The sequence below is a fragment of the Gallinula chloropus genome (assembly GCF_964237585.1).
Source record: "Gallinula chloropus genome assembly, chromosome: 1".
Taxonomy (NCBI): Eukaryota; Metazoa; Chordata; class Aves; order Gruiformes; family Rallidae; genus Gallinula; species Gallinula chloropus.
The window spans coordinates 191,167,399-191,186,651 of NC_140085.1; the positions used below are offsets into that span (position 1 = coordinate 191,167,399).

General features: G+C 40.6%; 1 protein-coding gene across 3 annotated transcripts in view; it reads left to right on the forward strand.

Moving 5' to 3' along the window:
- The window catches only part of EMSY (EMSY transcriptional repressor, BRCA2 interacting), a gene marked incomplete at its 5' end in the record, with an annotated part of 41,501 nt that extends 22,463 nt beyond the window's left edge, over positions 1–19,038 (forward strand). For 2 of the 3 annotated variants that reach the window (XM_084270161.1, XM_084270162.1), the window contains 11 exons: positions 618–767; positions 2,240–2,413; positions 4,489–4,625; positions 6,315–6,488; positions 7,375–7,573; positions 8,836–9,000; positions 9,260–9,415; positions 12,218–12,411; positions 14,547–15,110; positions 16,012–16,527; positions 18,140–19,038. In XM_084270161.1, coding sequence (XP_084126287.1) covers positions 618–767; positions 2,240–2,413; positions 4,489–4,625; positions 6,315–6,488; positions 7,375–7,573; positions 8,836–9,000; positions 9,260–9,415; positions 12,218–12,411; positions 14,547–15,110; positions 16,012–16,527; positions 18,140–18,334 — 2,624 coding nt within the window. In that variant the 3' untranslated portion in view covers positions 18,335–19,038. The remainder of the gene's footprint in view (positions 1–617; positions 768–2,239; positions 2,414–4,488; positions 4,626–6,314; positions 6,489–7,374; positions 7,574–8,835; positions 9,001–9,259; positions 9,416–12,217; positions 12,412–14,546; positions 15,111–16,011; positions 16,528–18,139) is intronic. The other variant, XM_084270163.1, reaches the window with a different exon arrangement.
- Between the last annotated feature and the right edge of the window lie 215 nt (positions 19,039–19,253).

Sequence of the window (19,253 nt, forward strand, 5' to 3'; positions counted from 1 at the left end):
ACCAGTAAATAAGAGGAAAGAGAGCACTTGGCTTAAAGCAGCCTCCCCTGGCCAGTGTTAAAGTTGCTTCCTTGCACCTGCTAATACTCAGTGCAGAAACCTTTTTTAACTTATTCAAAGGGATGGAATTCAACTGGGCTAATTAAGACTCACTAGAAATTGCAGAACTAGATACATGAGCTATTTCACTTTTAGATGTTTCATTGTGTATGAACCGATTCCATATTGGTTGTAACCTATTGGTTCCTGGGAAATGCTCTATTTTTTTGAGTTGTGGAACAGAGAAGGTTAAAAATTGCTACAACAAATCAATGATGGGATGGAATCCCATGCCTCAGTGGGAGCAGCTGGGAATTGTAACAGGCACATTAAAGGCAAAGATGATGACTGTCTTGTTATTTACAAAACAACAAAAAAAACCCAAAACCAACAACCCAAGCACCAAAAAAAAAGCCCAAACAGGAAAAAAAAATTAATTCATTTCAGGATCAAGAATTCATGGGCTCAGAGTAGAAGCCTTGTAAGGCTACTTGCCTACTAGGGCTTGGTCTGAGAAAGCATTTCAGAAAGTAACTTTTCGTGCCTGTATTTTAACAGTGACCTTTCTCCTTTCCTAGGTGTTAAAATAATCACTCAACAGGTGCAGCCCAGTAAAATCCTTCCCAAACCAGTTACAGCGACCTTGCCCAGCAGTAGCAATTCACCTATTATGGTGGTTAGCAGTAATGGGACTATCATGACAACTAAACTGGTCACTACTCCCACTGGTAAGTTACATTTCTGAGAAGGGAAGGGAGGGTAAACCCAGACAAACAGGCAACCAAACATGGTTTATTAGGGTAAAAAACACACTTGTCTCTTGTGAACAGCGAGTGCAACAGCATGTTCAGAGTCCTGTTTATATTTCTTATATATTAGGATTTTTGCACTGAGGTTTTTTTTTATTCCTCTTAGAGTCTTTTTGAATCAGCACACAAAAATGTGACCATTCCTTCCCTACTGTGTTTATTTTAAAGGAAGTTTTCTTGCAACTTATACTTTGCACTTCAGTAGCACCTTATATTACATGATTTACATTAATTAAACTTTTTAGGTACCTCAAGCAGACACGTCAGCATTATTTCTGTTTTATGTATGTGGAATTGAAAAGACTTGCTCATAGTCCTGCAGTGAATTTATAAAAAGGCTGTTAAATTGAATTTTAAATTCACAGTGTTTTTCCGGGGGATCTAATTGTATTGATGTTTTAAAGATCAGAAACACAGACTGTTCAGATGGTGAATTTGCATGAGGAGAACTTACCCTAGCCTTCAGAAAACTCTTTTCATGGGTTGGGAATATTAGCATAAATTAATGGTTAATACACTTTTTTTTTTTAGCTTTTGAAGGACTGTGCAAAAAACATTCTTAAGTACATTCAAAAAAACTATCAGTTTTGCAGTTCATTTAATTGGTAAAACCTGCATTGTGCTCTCTGATTTGAACATGTAGCTTTCTTGTTACAGCAAACTGGTTTGCCCTGTAATAATCTTTAGCAATTAAGGGTTGTAGTGCACTATCCGTAGCAGTACAAGCAGAATGGAATGACAGTGTTTGTGTAGCTCTTGGCTTCTGTTATTATTTTGAGCAAATTTCTTTTGTGGATTCAGTTCCCTTTCTGAGAAGGAATAGGTAGGAAAAAACAGCGTTTATACCATGTCAGGAAGTTTCTTCTGTACTGCTGAACACTAAAATAGCATTATCATTATGAATTATATTTTTCTCATAAGCTGATCTTCACACCAGTTATTTGAAATGTTCTTTTTATAAAGAATTTATCATACAGAAGTGAGAGTGTAGGTGTCTTCCAGTAGAGGAAGGGATCAGTTCTGGTAGTGTCACCAGATGCCCTACATGTGGGTTTTGAAGGGAGCAGATAACATACAGGTAGAATCTAAACAACTACTGAAATGACAATCTCAGGCACAAGGATGTTAATTCAAATATGGCAGTTATGGAACGCTTTGTAAAATAATACAGAAAACTCATATGTTAAATTAAATTTGGCATGTGCTTGACTTTTGCACTGCAGGTTTAAAAAGTAGTGGGGGAATTGTAAAGGTTGGTAATAAATTTCAGTGTGGGGTCTCTGAATAAAATTAATGCTTTTTTTCTAAAGTAACTTCTTTTTTTTTATCCACAAGTACTAGTAGAGAAGCATGTTCTAACAGTGAATTGTCTTGTTCTCTCATTAAAACAGGAACTCAAGCAACATATACACGGCCAACGGTTAGCCCCTCTATAGGAGCTCGGATGGCTGGAACTCCAGGGGCTGCTACGTATGTGAAAACTACAAGTGGTAGTATCATTACTGTAGTACCAAAATCACTGGCCACACTGGGAGGGAAGATTATCAGCAGTAATATTGTTTCTGGTAGGCACGCAATTACTTCGATATTAAGACTTGTTTCAAAAGTGACTTTAGACTCACTCTAATTATTCAGGGCTTTTCTGTGAGTAACGTCCTCAGATAACTATTAGGAATTTCGTTGGAGAAGTTAATTCAGAAGAAAAGTAGCTGAAGTTGAAGAAGAATATGGGTAGAAGTTACGGAGGTGAAGTGTTCTTGAGGATTGCCGTGGTTCTTGTGTTTAAGAAGGAAAAGTCTAATGTGAGGGAAGCCTGGAAAGGAGAGAGAGAGATGTGAGGGAGGAGAACTACTACTGTGTTAAGTTTATCTTGTTTTTTTATTAGTGTCAGCCTATCTTTCTCTTACCCCATGTTCTAACTTAATTTTTTCCTCCCAGCCTTACGCAGACCCTGCTGCTTAGATTTGTTCATCTGCTGACCAGCCTTGGTGCTCTCTGCCAGTACACCCTCTAAATTTAGGGTCTCTTTAGGACCAGGACTAAGCACACTCACACCAGTCATGTTTTCTTAGTATCTGTTTTGGACTCTTAACAGTGCTAATGCAGCGGAGGTCAGTCCGCTGCATTTCCTAGTTAGGTGTACATGTACAGCAAGATCTGCTGAGTCTGTCAATCCGACCTAGTATTATCTTTAAGTTGGTGCTTAGCAAAGATGTGACGTGGCACCAGGATTGTGTCACACAAGTCACCCAGTAAACCCACACTGGGATGTAGTCTGGTAGAAGTACCTCAGGTTTTCAGATCAGGTTTCATACAAAACAGTCTTCAGGGCTGGTATGGTAGCTTCTTGGGGAACAAGTAATTTTAACATGTTGTGGGTGTGTGATGAGTTGTTAAGAAGATTTCTACACTGAGTGAGTATATACATAAATGTAAGTAGCATTCTTCTGAGCACCAGGGAATGCAAGGAAACCCTTGGCTGGTCCTGATAAATATAATATCTTGAAACAGGTTTGGAAAGGAAAGGATGCCTGCTGCTTTTGTTGTTGGTTTTTGGTGTTGGTTTTTTTTTGGGGGGGGGGAATGGGAAGTTGGTTTTGGGGTTTTTTTGGTTGTTTTTTTAGCTAAGGGAACAATCTTTAGATGCCTTGGAAGTCACTAGAATTAAGAAGATTACTGCTTTGCCTCAGCATGTCTTCCCTTTTCCAGAAGTAGTAGAATTTCTAATTTGAAGTTGGTAGTGAAATATCTACAGGTGTGACTACTGGGTAGAAGGTAGTGAGGGGAACCCTTGGGCTTGCAGCTCTGCTGTGACTGAGTGGTCCTTTCTTCAAGGAGAAAGGGAAAGGTGTTGGTAAAAAGCCACCTGAGTAGATACTGAAATGGTGGTCTGATGACTTACATATTGGTGCATCTGCTCTTGTAGCCTGTGGAGGGCTGACCAGAATTACCTGTCACTGCAAGTAAATAAAAACCTGATATGGGCAATGGAACTAATTAAATACTGGGAGAAAAAAAAGCAGAAATAGCCACCACAGCTCTTCAGAGAATGAACAAAACCCCCCCACGCTCCTAAATTCAACTTTTAAGAACTGATTGTAAAACAATAGTATATTTTTTCTCTTTTCCTTCTTTCAATCCACTACTGGTCACTTGTATTACAACAGTTCAGTGCCAGAGAGAGCTGGTATTTCTCTTGACCGGAGATACATTCTTGGTACGTAGATTCTTCTACAGAAGTTATCTATAGAAGAATATTTGTCTGTGCAATTAGGACCTTGAGTTGAGTATTAGTGGTGTCCTTATCCCCACCCCTAATTCTAGCCTTTGAAGAGTTAGACATTAGCCTGAAAGCTGTATTAGCTCTGTAATTTGTGAGAAGGGGCTGACTGTCCTAATGTAGAATAAATTACTCTGTCCTGGGCATGCCTGTACTTACTGTAGGTGAAAGATTTATTGAGTGGGAATCTAATCTTATATGTTGAGTTGAGTCACATTCTAGATGCTGCCCACTTTTATTTTTCTGTTGTGCTGTCAGATTTAAGTACAGCAATTCCTGTATAGCTCACCACCTTGTACAGAGGAGGGAAATGTACATGTGATAAACTGCACGTTATTTCTGTTCCCACAAAAAATGTAGGAACTACAACCAAAATCACTACAATTCCAATGACATCCAAACCCAATGTGATTGTTGTGCAAAAAACTACTGGAAAAGGAACTACAATTCAAGGGCTTCCAGGCAAAAATGTTGTCACAACGTTGTTGAATGCTGGGGTAAGTAAGACTTTCAAGTCTCTAATCAATAGCCAAGCACTGTGTGGTGGCTGCTGCATTTATTCTGCTAAAGTCTCTATTAAAAAGCAGACCATGCATGAGCTCCTTAACAGACATGGCATGCCTTAATGGCAGGGATGTAAGAAAAGCAGGGTAGGAAAGATGCTTAAAACAGGCTGGGAATGTCCTCAGAGGAAAACAAACCTTTTGGGCTTGCCTTATTTTTGGGGTTAATAATTTTGTAATGGTGAAGGGATTAAGTGAAAGAAAATTATTAGCATCTCACCCTGGTTTTGCTCTTAAAAATCAGAGTCCTGTGTTTTAAACTTGCATCACCAACAATTTATTTTTCGGATGTAAAGAGCAAAAATAAACTGTTCCTTCACAGGAAGGACACTGCCTTTCAGGTTATGTGGCATGTAATGCTGTAACATCCTGTACCTTAGTATTGAATGGTGTGGAATTATTATTTTTGGATAACCAGATGTGTATTATAAACAAAATCAAGTTTCTGACTGCAGCTGGATTTACTTTTTAGTGCTGGTAAATAAATATTATGAATGTGCTTTATCTTCCTAGATAGAACAGTGAGATTTAATGCATTAATCATGTCACAGAATCACAAGGTTGGAAAAGACCTTTAAGATCATCAAGTCCAACCATTCCTGTCCTAAGCTAAACCATATCCCGAAGTACCTCATCTACCCTTTTTTTTTTAAACACATCCAGGGATGGTGACTCAACCACCTCCCTGGGGTGATTGTCATCTTTATGACTTAATCTACTCTTGAGTAGCAGAACTGAGTAAGGAGGGTTGTATTGTTTAATTTTTTTTAAAAAACCTTTTAGGATTTTTTTTTAAATGAACTTTTTTAATTTACAAACCTTACAGCTATATTTTCACACAAGCAGCAATCTTTATGACATTACACAGTAAGAACCACCAGAATTTGATGATATTTCTGAGGCAATGTATGGGTCTTGGGTTTTCCAGCCATTTGATGAGAGTTGGTAGGAACGCTGGGAGAACTCGCAGCTGATGTTCCTCGTTTGGTTTGTTACTGTGCAGAGCTTAAAAAAAAGCATGCTCAATGTATTTGTTCTTCTTAAGCACAATTCCAAAGTGGAATGTTTCCTGTGAAACAGCTGTGAATCTGCTTTTTTTTTTTTTTTAACTTTTAGGTTTTCAAACAAAAAAGTCCATATGTAATTAATCATTATAAAAGATCATGACGATAATACAAAGATCTATGTTTAAATAACTTTAATTTAGAATCTCAGTTCAAAATTTTTAGATGGTTGCCCAAGTTAGTGTGAATATAAATAAGTGGTTTTAAAAAAACACTCATGAAGAACTTGAGGAAGGTTCCAACTTACATGACTTCTTAGAAGCGACTTCAAAAAACTTGTCAGTGTGCTTTAGTTACTGCTTTTTGTTCACCCCTTTGGAGCTGTTCAAAGGTAAAGTAATGGAAAAGGGGATTTTGGTAGCTTTTCCATTCAAAGCCGTAGGGTTTCTTGGTTTTGGTCCTTGAATGTTGTTTTTATATCCCATAAAATCTAGTTGCAGCGGGAGCAGGTTGATTTCCTGGTGCACAGACTCACCTATACCTGTGTATTGTTTTTAGAGAAGTGAGTGTCTCTGAGGGATTTCACTAAGTTAACCTGTAAACTTTGACTTCTCTACAGGGGGAAAAAACTATTCAGGCAGTGCCAGCAGGAGCAAAACCTGCTATCATCACTGCCACGAGACCCATCACAAAAATGATTGTTACACAGCCAAAAGGAATAGGGTCCACGGTCCAGCCAGCCACCAAAATCATCCCAACTAAAATTGTTTATGGTCAGCAAGGGAAAACGCAGGTACAGTGAGGACCCATTTCTGTCTTGAAATGTACCCTTACATTTTAATGGGAAGTAAATCATTTTGCTCTTTGTTGCAGGATTAATATTTGTGGGGAATGAGACTAAGGGTGTTATGAGGTTGCCTTTGATTTTGATTTCTTGAGCATGGTGTTTACATTTGCTGGCTGTTTCTGGAGGCCTAGAGCAAGCTAAAAGGATTTACTAAGCCTTTTAAATAGCTGAAACTGTCTGGTCGTGTCTCTAGATGCCTGTTTAAGGCTTACAGCTTGCAGCTAGATGACGAGAAGGAAAGAGTTGGGATCTGGACATAAAGTAATCCATCAAATTTGAGGCTTTATTCAAGTTATCTTATGAACGTATTTTTTGGGTTGTCCCTGCAACTTTGTGTAGTTGGTGGGGCTGAACACAGAGAATCTGGCTTATTTCTGGGTGCTTTAAGTTTCGGCTTTTTCTCTTGTCTCACTTGGTGTTTAAAAGAACTGAACTCTTAACAGATAGAATATTTTGTGTGTCTTAATTGTTTGAGGCTGTATTAATTGTGGGCTGTGGAAGAGAAGTGCTTGTCCTTACCAGTGCAGTGCATGTTCCAGCTCACTTGCGTAGCTTTCTCTTGTCACACCATAGTTTTATCCAGCCCTGAAAAATTGGTATTTAGTAGTTAACTACTATGTTAATTACTCCAAATTGCTGAGTGAGAAGTAAGTTCTTGTGTATTTTCATAGTTACTTTTCAGTAGTTTAATTTTCAGAGCCACTGAATTTACAGGTGCATTGTGAATATTATGTAGGTCTTGTAGATTGGTCTATTTGAATAACACCTTATACTCTGCTCAAATCTATTTTTTTGAGTTCTCTTACTATACAAAGCTTGTCTTTCTAATTAGGTTCTCATAAAACCAAAGCCGGTGACATTTCAAGCGACAGTTGTGAGTGAACAGACAAGGCAGTTGGTGACTGAAACGTTACAGCAAGCATCAAGGGTAACAGAGACAGGAAACTCATCTCTCCCAGAAGTGAAAGAAGAACCACAAACCTACACTGATAGCAGCTCTTCCTCTACAGAGTCCTCCCAGAGCTCCCAAGGTGTGTATTCACATCATGCAAAATAGGAATGGACTGTCTCCCAAGCACACTAGCTAGCTTTGTGTTAACTCACTGTCTCCTTTTAGCTCAGGTTTCCACCCAGTTTGTTGGCAGAGTGTCATTATTCACTTCCCTTATGGCTTTATTTATCTTTTACGAGCTATTGACTTGATTTCCTATGTGAAAAGTAGAGATAACAGTTTCTTGCTGGGCTCTGACTTGCTGTTACAATGCTTGTGGCCTGCAGCCTGTTCCCTCTTTTGGGGCACTCTGCTAGAGGTAGGCAGTGTAGCAGTTTTAGGGGGGTGTTGGCAGCCTGTGCTCTCCCACACTCTTTCCTGAATCTCCTCACCGCATGACAGAAAGCTGTCGTGTAACCAATATAAATTTTGGTCCTTTTATGGGTAAATATTTGTGCACCATGACATACATCAGATATGCAGCCTTGATGGGGGCTTCAAGCCGTGATACGGTTGCAGCTCTGTGTGGTGGTGAAGGATAAATAATAGGGCATAAATTGGTTAGAAGTATCACAGAATCACAAGGTTGGAAAAGACCTTTTAAGATCTTAAAATCCAACCATTCCCGTCCTATGCTAAACCATATCCCTAAGTACCTCATCTACCCTTTTTTTAAACACATCCAGGGAAGGTGACTCAGCCCCCTCCCTGGGCAGCCTGTTCCAGTCCCCAACTACTCTTTCATTAAAAAACTTTTGTAATATCTAATCTAAACCTGCCCTGGTGCAGCTTGAGGCCCCCTGTCCCATCTCCTGCCCCCTGGCTGAAGAGACCATCACCCACCTCTAGAACCTCCTTTCAGGTAGTTGTAGGTGGTGATGTGATCTCCCCTCAGCCTCCTCTTCTCCAGGCTAAACATCCCCAGCTCCCTCAACTGTTCCTCCAGCCCCTTCACAGCCTGGTTGTCCTTCTCTGGACTCGCTCCAGGACCTCCGTGTCCTTCTTATGGTGGGGAGCCCAGAACTGGACACAGCACTCGAGGTGCAGCCTCACCAGTGTAACCATAGGGTTTAGCACTGAATCAGATGAAAACAAATGCCCCTCAGTGGAAGGCGTGTGCTTATGTGCCTTTCAGTCCCCTTTTCTATATAACTCTATTGGTCTTTACTGCAATTCTAAATAAATTTTAAAAAGCTTTGCAGATTCAACAGCCTTGCTTTTGAAACAAGAATTTGGACAATAGACCTCCAACCCAAAATGTTTCTGTGGTGACTTGATGTGCCTTTGTTCTTTTGCAAACAGACTCTCAGCCTGTAGTCCATGTGATTGCTTCAAGAAGTCAAGATTGGTCAGAACATGAAATCGCTGTGGACACAAGCCCTACAATAATTTACCAGGATGTATCCAGTGAATCTCAGTCAGCTACTTCCACCATAAAAGCTTTGCTGGAACTTCAGCAGACAACAGGTGTGCGAACACATGTTGTTGCGTAGGATAACTTCAAAAGTTATTGCTTTCTTAAGTAGCAGTTTGTAGTAAGTTTTGTGATTCAAGAGCACCTATCTTGAATCAGCTTCATTTCTATCTTCTCCTGTGGCAGTTTAAATCTATTGCATAACACTCATTATCTATTTAATCAAACTTTTACATTTATGTTGGATGGTTATTTTGTTTTGGTGGTTTATATATCAGAGGTTTATTTTTCTTTTCTTTCCTTCCAAAGCAGTGAAGGAAAAGTTAGAATCGAAGCCAAGGCAGCCTACAATCGACTTGAGCCAAATGGCTGTCCCTATCCAGATGACCCAAGAAAAGAGGCATTCTCCAGAAAGTCCTTCAATTGCTGTAGTAGAGTCTGAATTAGTTGCTGAATATATCACAACTGGTAAGTGACTCAGGTAGCGTGGCGGTGGGTTTGTGGTTGAAGTCTGGGGACTTAATTTGGGAGTTGTCTTAATGTGTTTTCGTTTTTATGTTTTCACTATAATTTGCTGTGGAGGAAATGAGTCTTTTCTTCCACTCTTCAGACCCTGATTGCATCTGCTTTTCTGGGGTGTAGTGGAGAATATTTCTAACTGAAACAGAGGGTTGTTGCTTCAAGACATCCTAGTTAAACAGGCTGTCTCTTCCCTGATCTGATGGAGGGGACAGGCTGTCCTTCTTGTCTTTAAAGAAAATGTTTTGTAAGGAAAAAGCAGAAAATGAAGTTACAGGAACTGTATACTACTTTTTGTACCTAACGAGAGGAGTCAGACTTTGAGTTAGTTTAACTCACATCTGGGTTAAACTAACTCAAATGTTACGTTCTTAGGAGGACAGAGTGGGTTTTTAAGCCAGGTATGCATTTAGCATGCTAATGCAGTCCCCCAGTTTCTTCATTTGCTAGAAGACTTTGAACTGATAAAATTGTGCTTTTTAAACAAACAAATTACTCAAATGGAAATCACGATTGGGATTCAGTTCTTTAACATTTTAAAATTCTTTCCTCCTCTTCTCTGTTTGTCTGTTTTGTGTAAGTCCTTGATTCCCTTACCTCTCTGATGCTCCCTACTACCCCAGAACAGTAGGTGCGAGCTGCTTCCCATACATGAGAGGATCAAATTAGCTGTTCTCTTAATTCCACATTATTGTTCTCCCTACTTGATTTGGAAAAATAAAGCAAAAGTGTGTTGAAAAACTCACATTAGAACAGAGGAATAAAATTTGATCGCATTAAATTGCACAAGTACATAACACTACAAAACACTGGTGTTACAGATAAGTGTCTAATCTGGTATTTTCATTTTCCATTTGCATGCTCTTTACCTACCTCCTCCCCTTGCTTCCATCCCTTGTATGGTCTATAACTTATGTGAAATTGGAGCTGGGTGGGATGTCATTGTTATTCTTTTTAAAAAATGCTCACTATACCTGGCTCCATTTTTGAGTCTTTGCTCCCTTGGATCTTTTTTAAAACAAGCTCAAAATTACAATAGTGTTAAAGTAATCTCCAATTAACAGTTATCTTCACTGACACAGATACTGTGCACTTGAGCTTCATTTCAAAGTTCCAGTTTTTGCTGGGTGTTGCTGTAAAAGTTGATTTTAAGTAAGACCCTTTTCAGGGAAAATAGGAATTAATAGTCAGGGTCTTTGTAGACTGAAGTCCTTTTCTGCAGCTTAGAAGCCATAGAAACTATGGAAGTCAGAGATTTCCTTTAGCTGTGACTACTCTTTTGAAATACTGGGATTTTTATAAACTTTGAGTTGATACACAGGAATCTACCAGTGAAACACAGGCTGCTGTGGGTTGAATAGCAGCAGTCTCTACAACAGCACAAAACTGGTTATTTTGCTCTTAGATTTTTGTCCCTTGCCCCAGTGTCTGTGAACACTGCCAGGGAATGCAGGTAATTTGAGCTTTTCTTTTAATTTCTGCTTCTCGAGATTCATCAGTAATCTATGTAGCTGTATTTTTTTTCTGCTAAAAACTCAGCAGTAGGATAGTAAATGGTCTATAATCTGTTGTGAAATCTCCTGCATGCACCTAGATCAAAGGATTAGGCACACTTCAATCTATAGGGGAGCTGGAATTCAGCCTGTGCTTCCTCGTGAGATGAAGGGAGCAGTTCACACTTCGTGTCACCATTTTTTGTCTGTCTGCAGACTCAGGAAGACAACACTGTATTGGGTCACATTCGGAAGAGTATCTACACAACCATATAGGTTAGAAACTTTATTTCTAAATGAAGCTTTCAATTGTGCAGGAACTGTTGGGGGGGATATCCACGACTGATCTGGCACAGCATGCAGGCCGGTATTGATATAATCCAACTCTTTCTTGGAGTGGGAAAGTAAAGTTATATTAATTAAAAATATGACATTTCTTTAAATATTCAGGAAGGTCACCAAAAAGTTTTTAACTTTGTTACAACAGAATTTAAACTTTGCTTGTTCTCCTTCAGTTATTAATTATTCTGTGAATAAAAAGTTAAGCAAATATTTACATCCTACTATGGAGAGTAAAGTAATTGGTTCATGTTTTATCAGTGACTGCAATATAGAATGGTTTGTGGTGGGGTTTTTTTCCTCATCAGGAGATAATTTCTCTGTCAATCCACTCTTTAATTACAGAGCCATCACCATGGCTCCGTAACTCATGATGGGCCTGTTCTAAAAAGTCACCCATGACAAGGCCTCTGGCTTTTGCTGCATAATTCCTAATCAGCATCACTTGCTTTTATAATGCCCAAACATTTTCTAATTGCTAATCTTTTAAATATATCTTGTGCTCTGGAGAATGTTTCTTGCTGTTCATCAGTGGTAGAAATTCATTGAGAAGGGCTTGCTGTTCTCAATTGCAGTCAATTGTGCAGGTGCTCTGAAGGGTGCAAAAACCACAGAGTAACTTGTGCTCTACGGTGTTATGCTGGTGTGGCACAAGGAACCCAACTGGAAATCCGCTTGCAGATTTGGTGTGTTGGCAGAGAGAGAGCAGGGGAGGTTTGTCCTGAGCATGATTACTTCCGAAACAGAAAGAAAGCCAAAAACCCCGAGTTACTGCTTAGGAGGCTTCTCAGAACAGACCTGCACTTTAAGGTTGAAGCTAGTGTGCAGTAAAAGATGCTTTTCGTACTCGGATCTTTATTTCACTCATATATGCTTTCAGTTGAAGCTTAAGCAAAGTGAATAGTTGAAGTTATTGCAGTTAGTTCTGGAGAAGTGCCACTGACCTCTTTATTTTCAGTCAGCCATCGGTCCCAGCCCCACCAGCAGTCATCCCAGCCCCAGAGGACTCTCCTGCAGCATGTGGCTCAGTCGCAGACGGCAACGCAGACTTCCGTCGTGGTGAAATCTATCCCTGCATCCTCCACGGGCGCAATTACCCATATCATGCAGCAGGTTGTACCCTTTCTTTTCCCAACAGTCTATAAACAGCCATAGGTTGGGTAAATTATATAGGACATGGGCTTGAAAATATGATATGTGAGGGCAAATTAATCACTGAATTGTTTAATATTGCTTGTTTCACTGATGAGCGTGGTGGGATAAAAAAGTAGCAGTTAATGAGATTACTTGAGACTATTAAGTAAGAGGTGTTGACAGCCACTGTGGAAAAGACAGTGCTTTCTAGGTGAGTACATGCTGTCTGTGTGTCATCTCTTCAGCAGCAACAAGCTGCTTTCTTCTCTACATTGTACTGCAAGGGCCTAGGGTCTTTAGATACTGTTGGTGTTAGAGGGGAGAGGATTGAAGCAGAATCCAGTCAGTACACAGAGCACACAGCATCTTTTTCATTTGAGGTTTTTAGTTTGTGAATAGTCACAAAATTGTTTAGGTTAGAAATACCTTTATGGTCATCGATTCCAACCGTTAGCCCAGCAGTGTCAAGTCCACCACTAAACCCTGTCCCTAAGCACCACATCTACATGGCTTTTAAGTACCTCCAGGGATGGGGACTCCCACCGTTTCCCTGGGAGCCTGGTCCAGTGCTTCACAGCCCTTTTGGTGAGCAAATATTTCCTAATATCTGACCTAAACGTCCCTGGCACAACTTGAGATCATTCCCTCTCTTCCTGGTTACTTGGAAGAAGAGACCAACACACACACCTCCCACCCCACCCCCAACAGCCACATCCTCCTTCCAGGCAGTTGAAGAGAATGATCAGGTCTGCCCTCAGCCTTCTCTGCTCCAGGCTGAACCACCCCAGCTCCTTCAGCTTCTCCCGTCAGACTTGTGCTCCAGACCCTTCTGGGCTCCACTGCACTTCTCTGGACATGTTCCAGCACCTCAGTGTCCTTCTGGTTGTGAGGGGCCCATACCTGAACCCAGCACTCGAGGTGCAGCCTCCCCAGTGCCCAGGACATGGGATGGTCCCTGTCTTGGTCCTGCTGGCCACAGCACTGCTGACACTAGCCAGGATGCTGTTGGCTGACTTGGCCACCTGGGCTCACTTCTGGCTCACATTCAGCTGGCAGTCGACCAACACCCTCAGGTCCTTTTCCACCAGACAGCTTTTCTGCCACTCTCCCCCAGCCCATAGTGCTGCCAGGGGTTGGTGTGACCCAAGGGCAGGACCCAGCACTGAGCTTCGCTGAACCTTGCCCCATTGATCCAGCCTGCCCAGATCCCTTTGTAGAGCCTTCCTACCCTCCAGAAGATCAAGACTCCCACACAACTTGGTGTCATAGAATCAAAAAGTAAGATCATATTTAGATCAGCACTGCAAGGATCCCAAAACCATCAAACACACAGTGTAGCTTGTAGTGGAATTCCACTCAAGCCACTTCGCTGCCTTTGTTCAAGGCCAGCTCAACTCTGCAGTGCTTTAACTTGCAGAACTCCAGCTGTGGACCAAGACAGTACTGTGTTAGGGTTATAAACCCACTGCAGAGAATATATTTTCACAGCTGTTTGAGTATGTTACTTCATCTTATTAAGGTGATTTATTAATGCATTTATACCCTGATGTATAAAGCATAGATCTCTTCCTCAAAGTTTGTGCAATGCCCAGGAAAAATTGCAATAAAATTTTGAGGAAGGAAGGAGGAGTGAGGATCTTTGCCAAAATAGGGTAGACTCTAGGAATGTGGGGAGCTGCAGAAGAAGTCATGGAGATGATTAGGCTCTCAAGAGGCAGAATAAGAATTTATTGTGCAGAGGGACTCTGGCTTTAATGAGGAGATACTGCTTCAGCCACCTGCTTATCACCGCTGCTTCATATCCAAGTGCCATGCAACCTTGGGGGCTTTCAACCTTAGTCTGACATGCGTGAGCTAGCTAATCTCTGAGGATTAGTTACGCAGGTAATGTCATCACATAGAGATGTACCTCTTTTTAACATGATAAGAACAGCTATTCGTTGCTTACATATTGTGGAAGCTCTCTGTAAGGGTATCTCTTTATACATGAGTTGGGGGTCTGTAATGTTAAAATAAGTTCAAGTAGTTCAGTTGAAATAAAAAATGGTTTTAGATTGTGCATTCTTAGAATTTCTATTTCCTTTACTAACTTCCTCTATCTTCTTCTTATTAAGGCCTTAAGCAGTCACACTGCATTTACCAAACACAGTGAACAACTTGGAACTGAGGAAGGAGAAGTGGAAGAGATGGACACCTTAGATCCTCAGACTGGCCTGTTTTACAGATCTGCCCTGACACAATCACAGGCACAAAAACAGCAAAAACTGAGTCAGCCACAGCTGGAACAGACTCAACTGCAAGTGAAAACTCTGCAGTGTTTCCAGACCAAGCAGAAGCAGACAATCCACCTGCAGGCCGATCAAATCCAGCACAAACTCCCACAAATGCCCCAGCTTTCTATAAGGCATCAAAAGCTAACCCCTCTGCAGCAAGAGCAAGCACAGACCAAACCAGATGCACAGCACCCCCCACACCACATGATGGCCAAAGAAAGGCAACTCCCTACCTTAGTGGCACAGCCACAGCAAACTGTAGTACAGGTGCTTGCAGTAAAAACCACGCAGCAGCTGCCCAAACTGCAACAGGCACCAACGGCACAAAAAATCTACGTGCAACCCCAACCCCCCCAGAGTCAAATGCAGCTACCTGCCTCTTCAGAGAAACAGCCAGCAAGCCAGGTAACGGAATATTGATAGCATGCAAAATACACATCGCTGTTCAAGGAAAAAAAATACAAAAAACCCCAAAAAAACCACCAACCCTGTCGCTGTAGCAGTGTTTTGTCCTGGCAAGAGAGAACTCCTCATTCCGCTGGTATTAATGACCCCATCAGAAGGTTGACACTAGGAAAGAGAAGCACATGTTAATAGGGGAAAAAAAATAATCCATAGAGCTCACAAAACATGTTTTGTCGGACAGTTTTTAGGAATTTCTGCCACCACTGGTGCATGGAATTTGTCCCTAATTATTTTCTTTTAATTTTTAGATAGGTCACATCATTAATTTGCATTCCCGTAGCACTTTTTATTTCTGTGGAAATAAAGATGAATACACTGCAGTCTCCTAAGGTTCTCCATTCTACGTCTTCCTTTGTAGTTTACATCTTCCTGAAGCTATCTGACTTTCATGTACAGGAGAGATTTGATTTTCCTGGGGAGGGGAAAATGTAAAGACTGAGGAACATGGAGAAATATTTTTTTTAACACCAGAAAAAAATAAAATTTTTTTAAGTATTTTTTTTTGGCCATTTCAGGAGTAATGTGAAAACAAGCAGGTTAACAAACATCACATGGGGATGTAAATCCCAAAGGAAAAGGAGGCTGCTGTGGTATTATACTGCTACAATCCTTATCTAGCAGCCTAAAAAGCTGCTTTTTCCCCAGGCTTCAATTAACTGTTACCATATCATTGCTAATTCCTTTGTTAAAACACTGAGTTTCAACTGTCTTCCTGATAGCGAGTATGTTATTTGTGCCATACTGTCCTCGGAAATATTGATTAGATTCTTCAATAATATTAATAATAAATAAATACTAAATAATGTAGCTGTAACATGCACAACAAAAATTTGATTTTCAGGTGCAGCATCCAATTATAACGCAAGGATCCACTGTTACAAAGATAACTTTTGAGGGGCGTCAGCCTCCTTCTGTTTCAAAGGTAGCAGGTGGCAGTTCTGTGCCCAGACTGGCATTGCCGGTTACCAGCCTATTTCCCACGCAGGCATCCGCGAAGACAGCAGTAGCGGATATTTTGAGAGTGTCTATGGTGGAAGCTCAGATTGATACAAGCGTAGAATGTACGATAGTGGATTCCCCCAACAAGGCCATGTCCTCCACTAGTAAACTCGCTAGCGAAGCAGAGTCGTCACCTTGTACCCAGGTGCCGAGGGTGACTGCGGTAGGGATGACGCCAACTTCCATCCCCCAGCAACAGACGTGTACGGAATCCAGTTCAAGTCCTCCTGCTGTTGGTCCTGCTTTAACAGAGAGGAAACTCGATGCGCAAGGAATGCCTGCAACAAACCAGTTTATACACATTCAGAATATATCACAAAAGAAAGCTGAAGAGAGCTCATCAGAAATTGTTATCCAGGTAAGAGAAGACCAGAGCAAATAAGGCAGAGGTTGAGCAGAGCAAACTTGTGTCTAATGTGATGATAGGAACTGAATGGTGTTTCAATATTTTTGTTTTCCCCAGTTTTCAGTTCTTTTTCTGCTCTTGTGCGTGTAATGGATTACTACTCCACAGTGTGTAATTCTTTTTAAGTTGAGCTCGAATTTCTGTAACACTATCATTCACAGTATCCCCGGCGTCTTCCTTTTAAGAAACAAATGAAGCTCATCTAATTTTGCAAAGTACATTTATTTAAAATGCTGAAAAATGTGACCTTCAACACTTAGTATGGAACTACGGTCCTGATATTTTTGTGACAACTATTAACGTTACCTCAGAGTATGAAATATACAGGGAAAAATAAAGTAGTGGGGTTCTGCTGGCTGGGAAGGTTCAGCAAATAAGTTCTGGAGTAAAAAGAAAACTTGTTAATCTCACTTAGAGCCAGTCTCATGACTTCTGGGATAAAATTGCTATTGATCTTCAGACTAAATACCTTGAGCATTGCCTAACTGATGGTTGAGATTTTCATTGATTCTGTTGTCTTAAATACGGTGTTCTGTGATGTAATACGTGGCCATAATGCCAACTGAGGAAGTGGTTTAAGTAATCTGAGGGCTTGTAGAGGTATTATGCGAATCTTCTTAGACAGGTTGGCACAGTGTATGTTCACACTGGTGATAGTGTGGATTAAAATGGTTTTTCATGTATTGTATTTGTGTTACGGTAAAAATGCTTCCGATGTGGGAAATAGCCTGCATATAGAGTTTACAAGTTTTTCACACTACTTTGTAAAAATCTTCATTGCAGCTAACTTTGTTTTTGTAGAAATTGCTTTGATATTCATTTTTAGTCCTCATTTCCCTACACAGACAAAGGTAGCTTTCCATATTGCTTCAAACCTGTATATTTTCAGAATCTGCATTGTTTATCCTTGTGAGCTGTTTCAAAAGTAGAATACTGCCCAGACTTTCAGCTATATAAAGTTGTAGATTTAGTTTCTATAATTTAGGAAAATATAAGTGGAAATAAATAGACCCGTTGTGTTTCCTCAGCCTCTGATGCTGCAGCTCTGAGCAGGGCTGGAGCCTGTGTTTTATCCAAAAAAACGTAACCGTCTTTATATCTGAGTCGCTTGTCTGGAAAAAATAAGGAAGAGATAAGGCTGAAAATTATATTCTCTCTGCTTTGTGTTTTGAGGAATGGTGGATGGGTGCGCACTGATGCTTCAGCTGCCTGGTTATGCTGTCACAGACGTTGAGTGAAGGGTCAAGGTCCAAGATCAGTTCCTTAAGAGCAAGTTGATTCAGATTTTGTCTTTCACAATCTAACACAGTGAAAGAGTGCCTGAAGCTTTAGCTCATGTAATGTCCCTGCCTATGGCTGGAGGGCTGTTGGAACTCTATGATCCTTGTGGTCCCTTCCAACCCAGACCATTCTATGATTCTAATGTAACGTGCAGTGGACTTCAGCTAGGGGAAAACTTGCTCTTGGAAAGAGAACATACCTTTTCCACGAGTACCTGCGCTTGCACGGATGCCTTTCCCTGTGAAAACTGCCTGTTAAGACTTAATTCTGCTCTTTCTTTCAGACTATCCCTCACTATTCCATCCCTTGTCACTCCAGCTCCAATGTGGTAGTGGAACCCAGTGGGCTCCTGGAGCTCAACAACTTCACCAGTCAGCGCCTCGACGATGAGGAGACGGCAATGGAGCAAGATGTGGACAGTAGCACTGAGGACGGCACTGAGCCCAGCCCCTCTCGAAGTTCTGCTGAACAATCCTAAGGAATTGGGACACTGGAGTGCACTTTAAAATATCTTGGGATTTTGAGTATCCAAGATGCCCTTGTTTTGTGATGTCTTAGAGCACTTTGCCTGTTAGAGTTGTTCATTGGACCCTTGAAGCATCAGTGTGTTTTAACAAGACGGTATTGCAAAAGCTGCATCTTAAAAATTGTTTCAAAAGAGGAAAAAAAAAAGGAGGAAAAAAAAAGGTGTAGCTACTGAGATTTCAGTAAATCTGTGACAGTGGAATGTACTCCTGTTCAAAAAGCAAATCTGCAGCGAATTCTACAGCTCGTGCTATTGAAACCCTTGCCCAGATACTGAAAGCGATTTCAGTGAAAAAGGGATCGTTACTTTGCTGTGTCTTTTTGTTAGCTGTTGAGCAAAAACACCATCCAAAAAAGAAAAAGAAAAAAAAGAGAATGTTTAATAAATATTTGTATTTTTAAATAGCATGTGAGAGAAAAAAAAAAAAGTGTCTCTGACAGTGCTGGAAAAGCCCCAGGAATTTTGGAATTGGTTCGCTTTCTTGCACTTGTGCTCACTTAGAGTTAAGATTTTTTCATAAGCCTAAAAAATATATATAGTTTATTTTTTTATAATTCTTGTTGGTGAATGTTTGGAAATAAGCAAAATCACTAACTGGTAGCAAAGTGGATTTGCTAGTGGATTTTTTGTTTTCATGCTTTATGAGAAGTAGGATAACGGTGTATTGAGGCATTTCTTTGGGCCATAAGCATAGGAAATGCTCATGTACTTTAGTTAAACTTCGATTATTTATTTAAATACAAAATGTAAAGTTGAGGCCAAGTTGTTGAAAAAGTTCCTGTGAAACAGGCAGGTGTGCTAATCCTCATACAAACAGGGTTGGGGCGGGGTGGGGGGAAGATGTATTTTGCTATAAATCAGGTTGATTTTC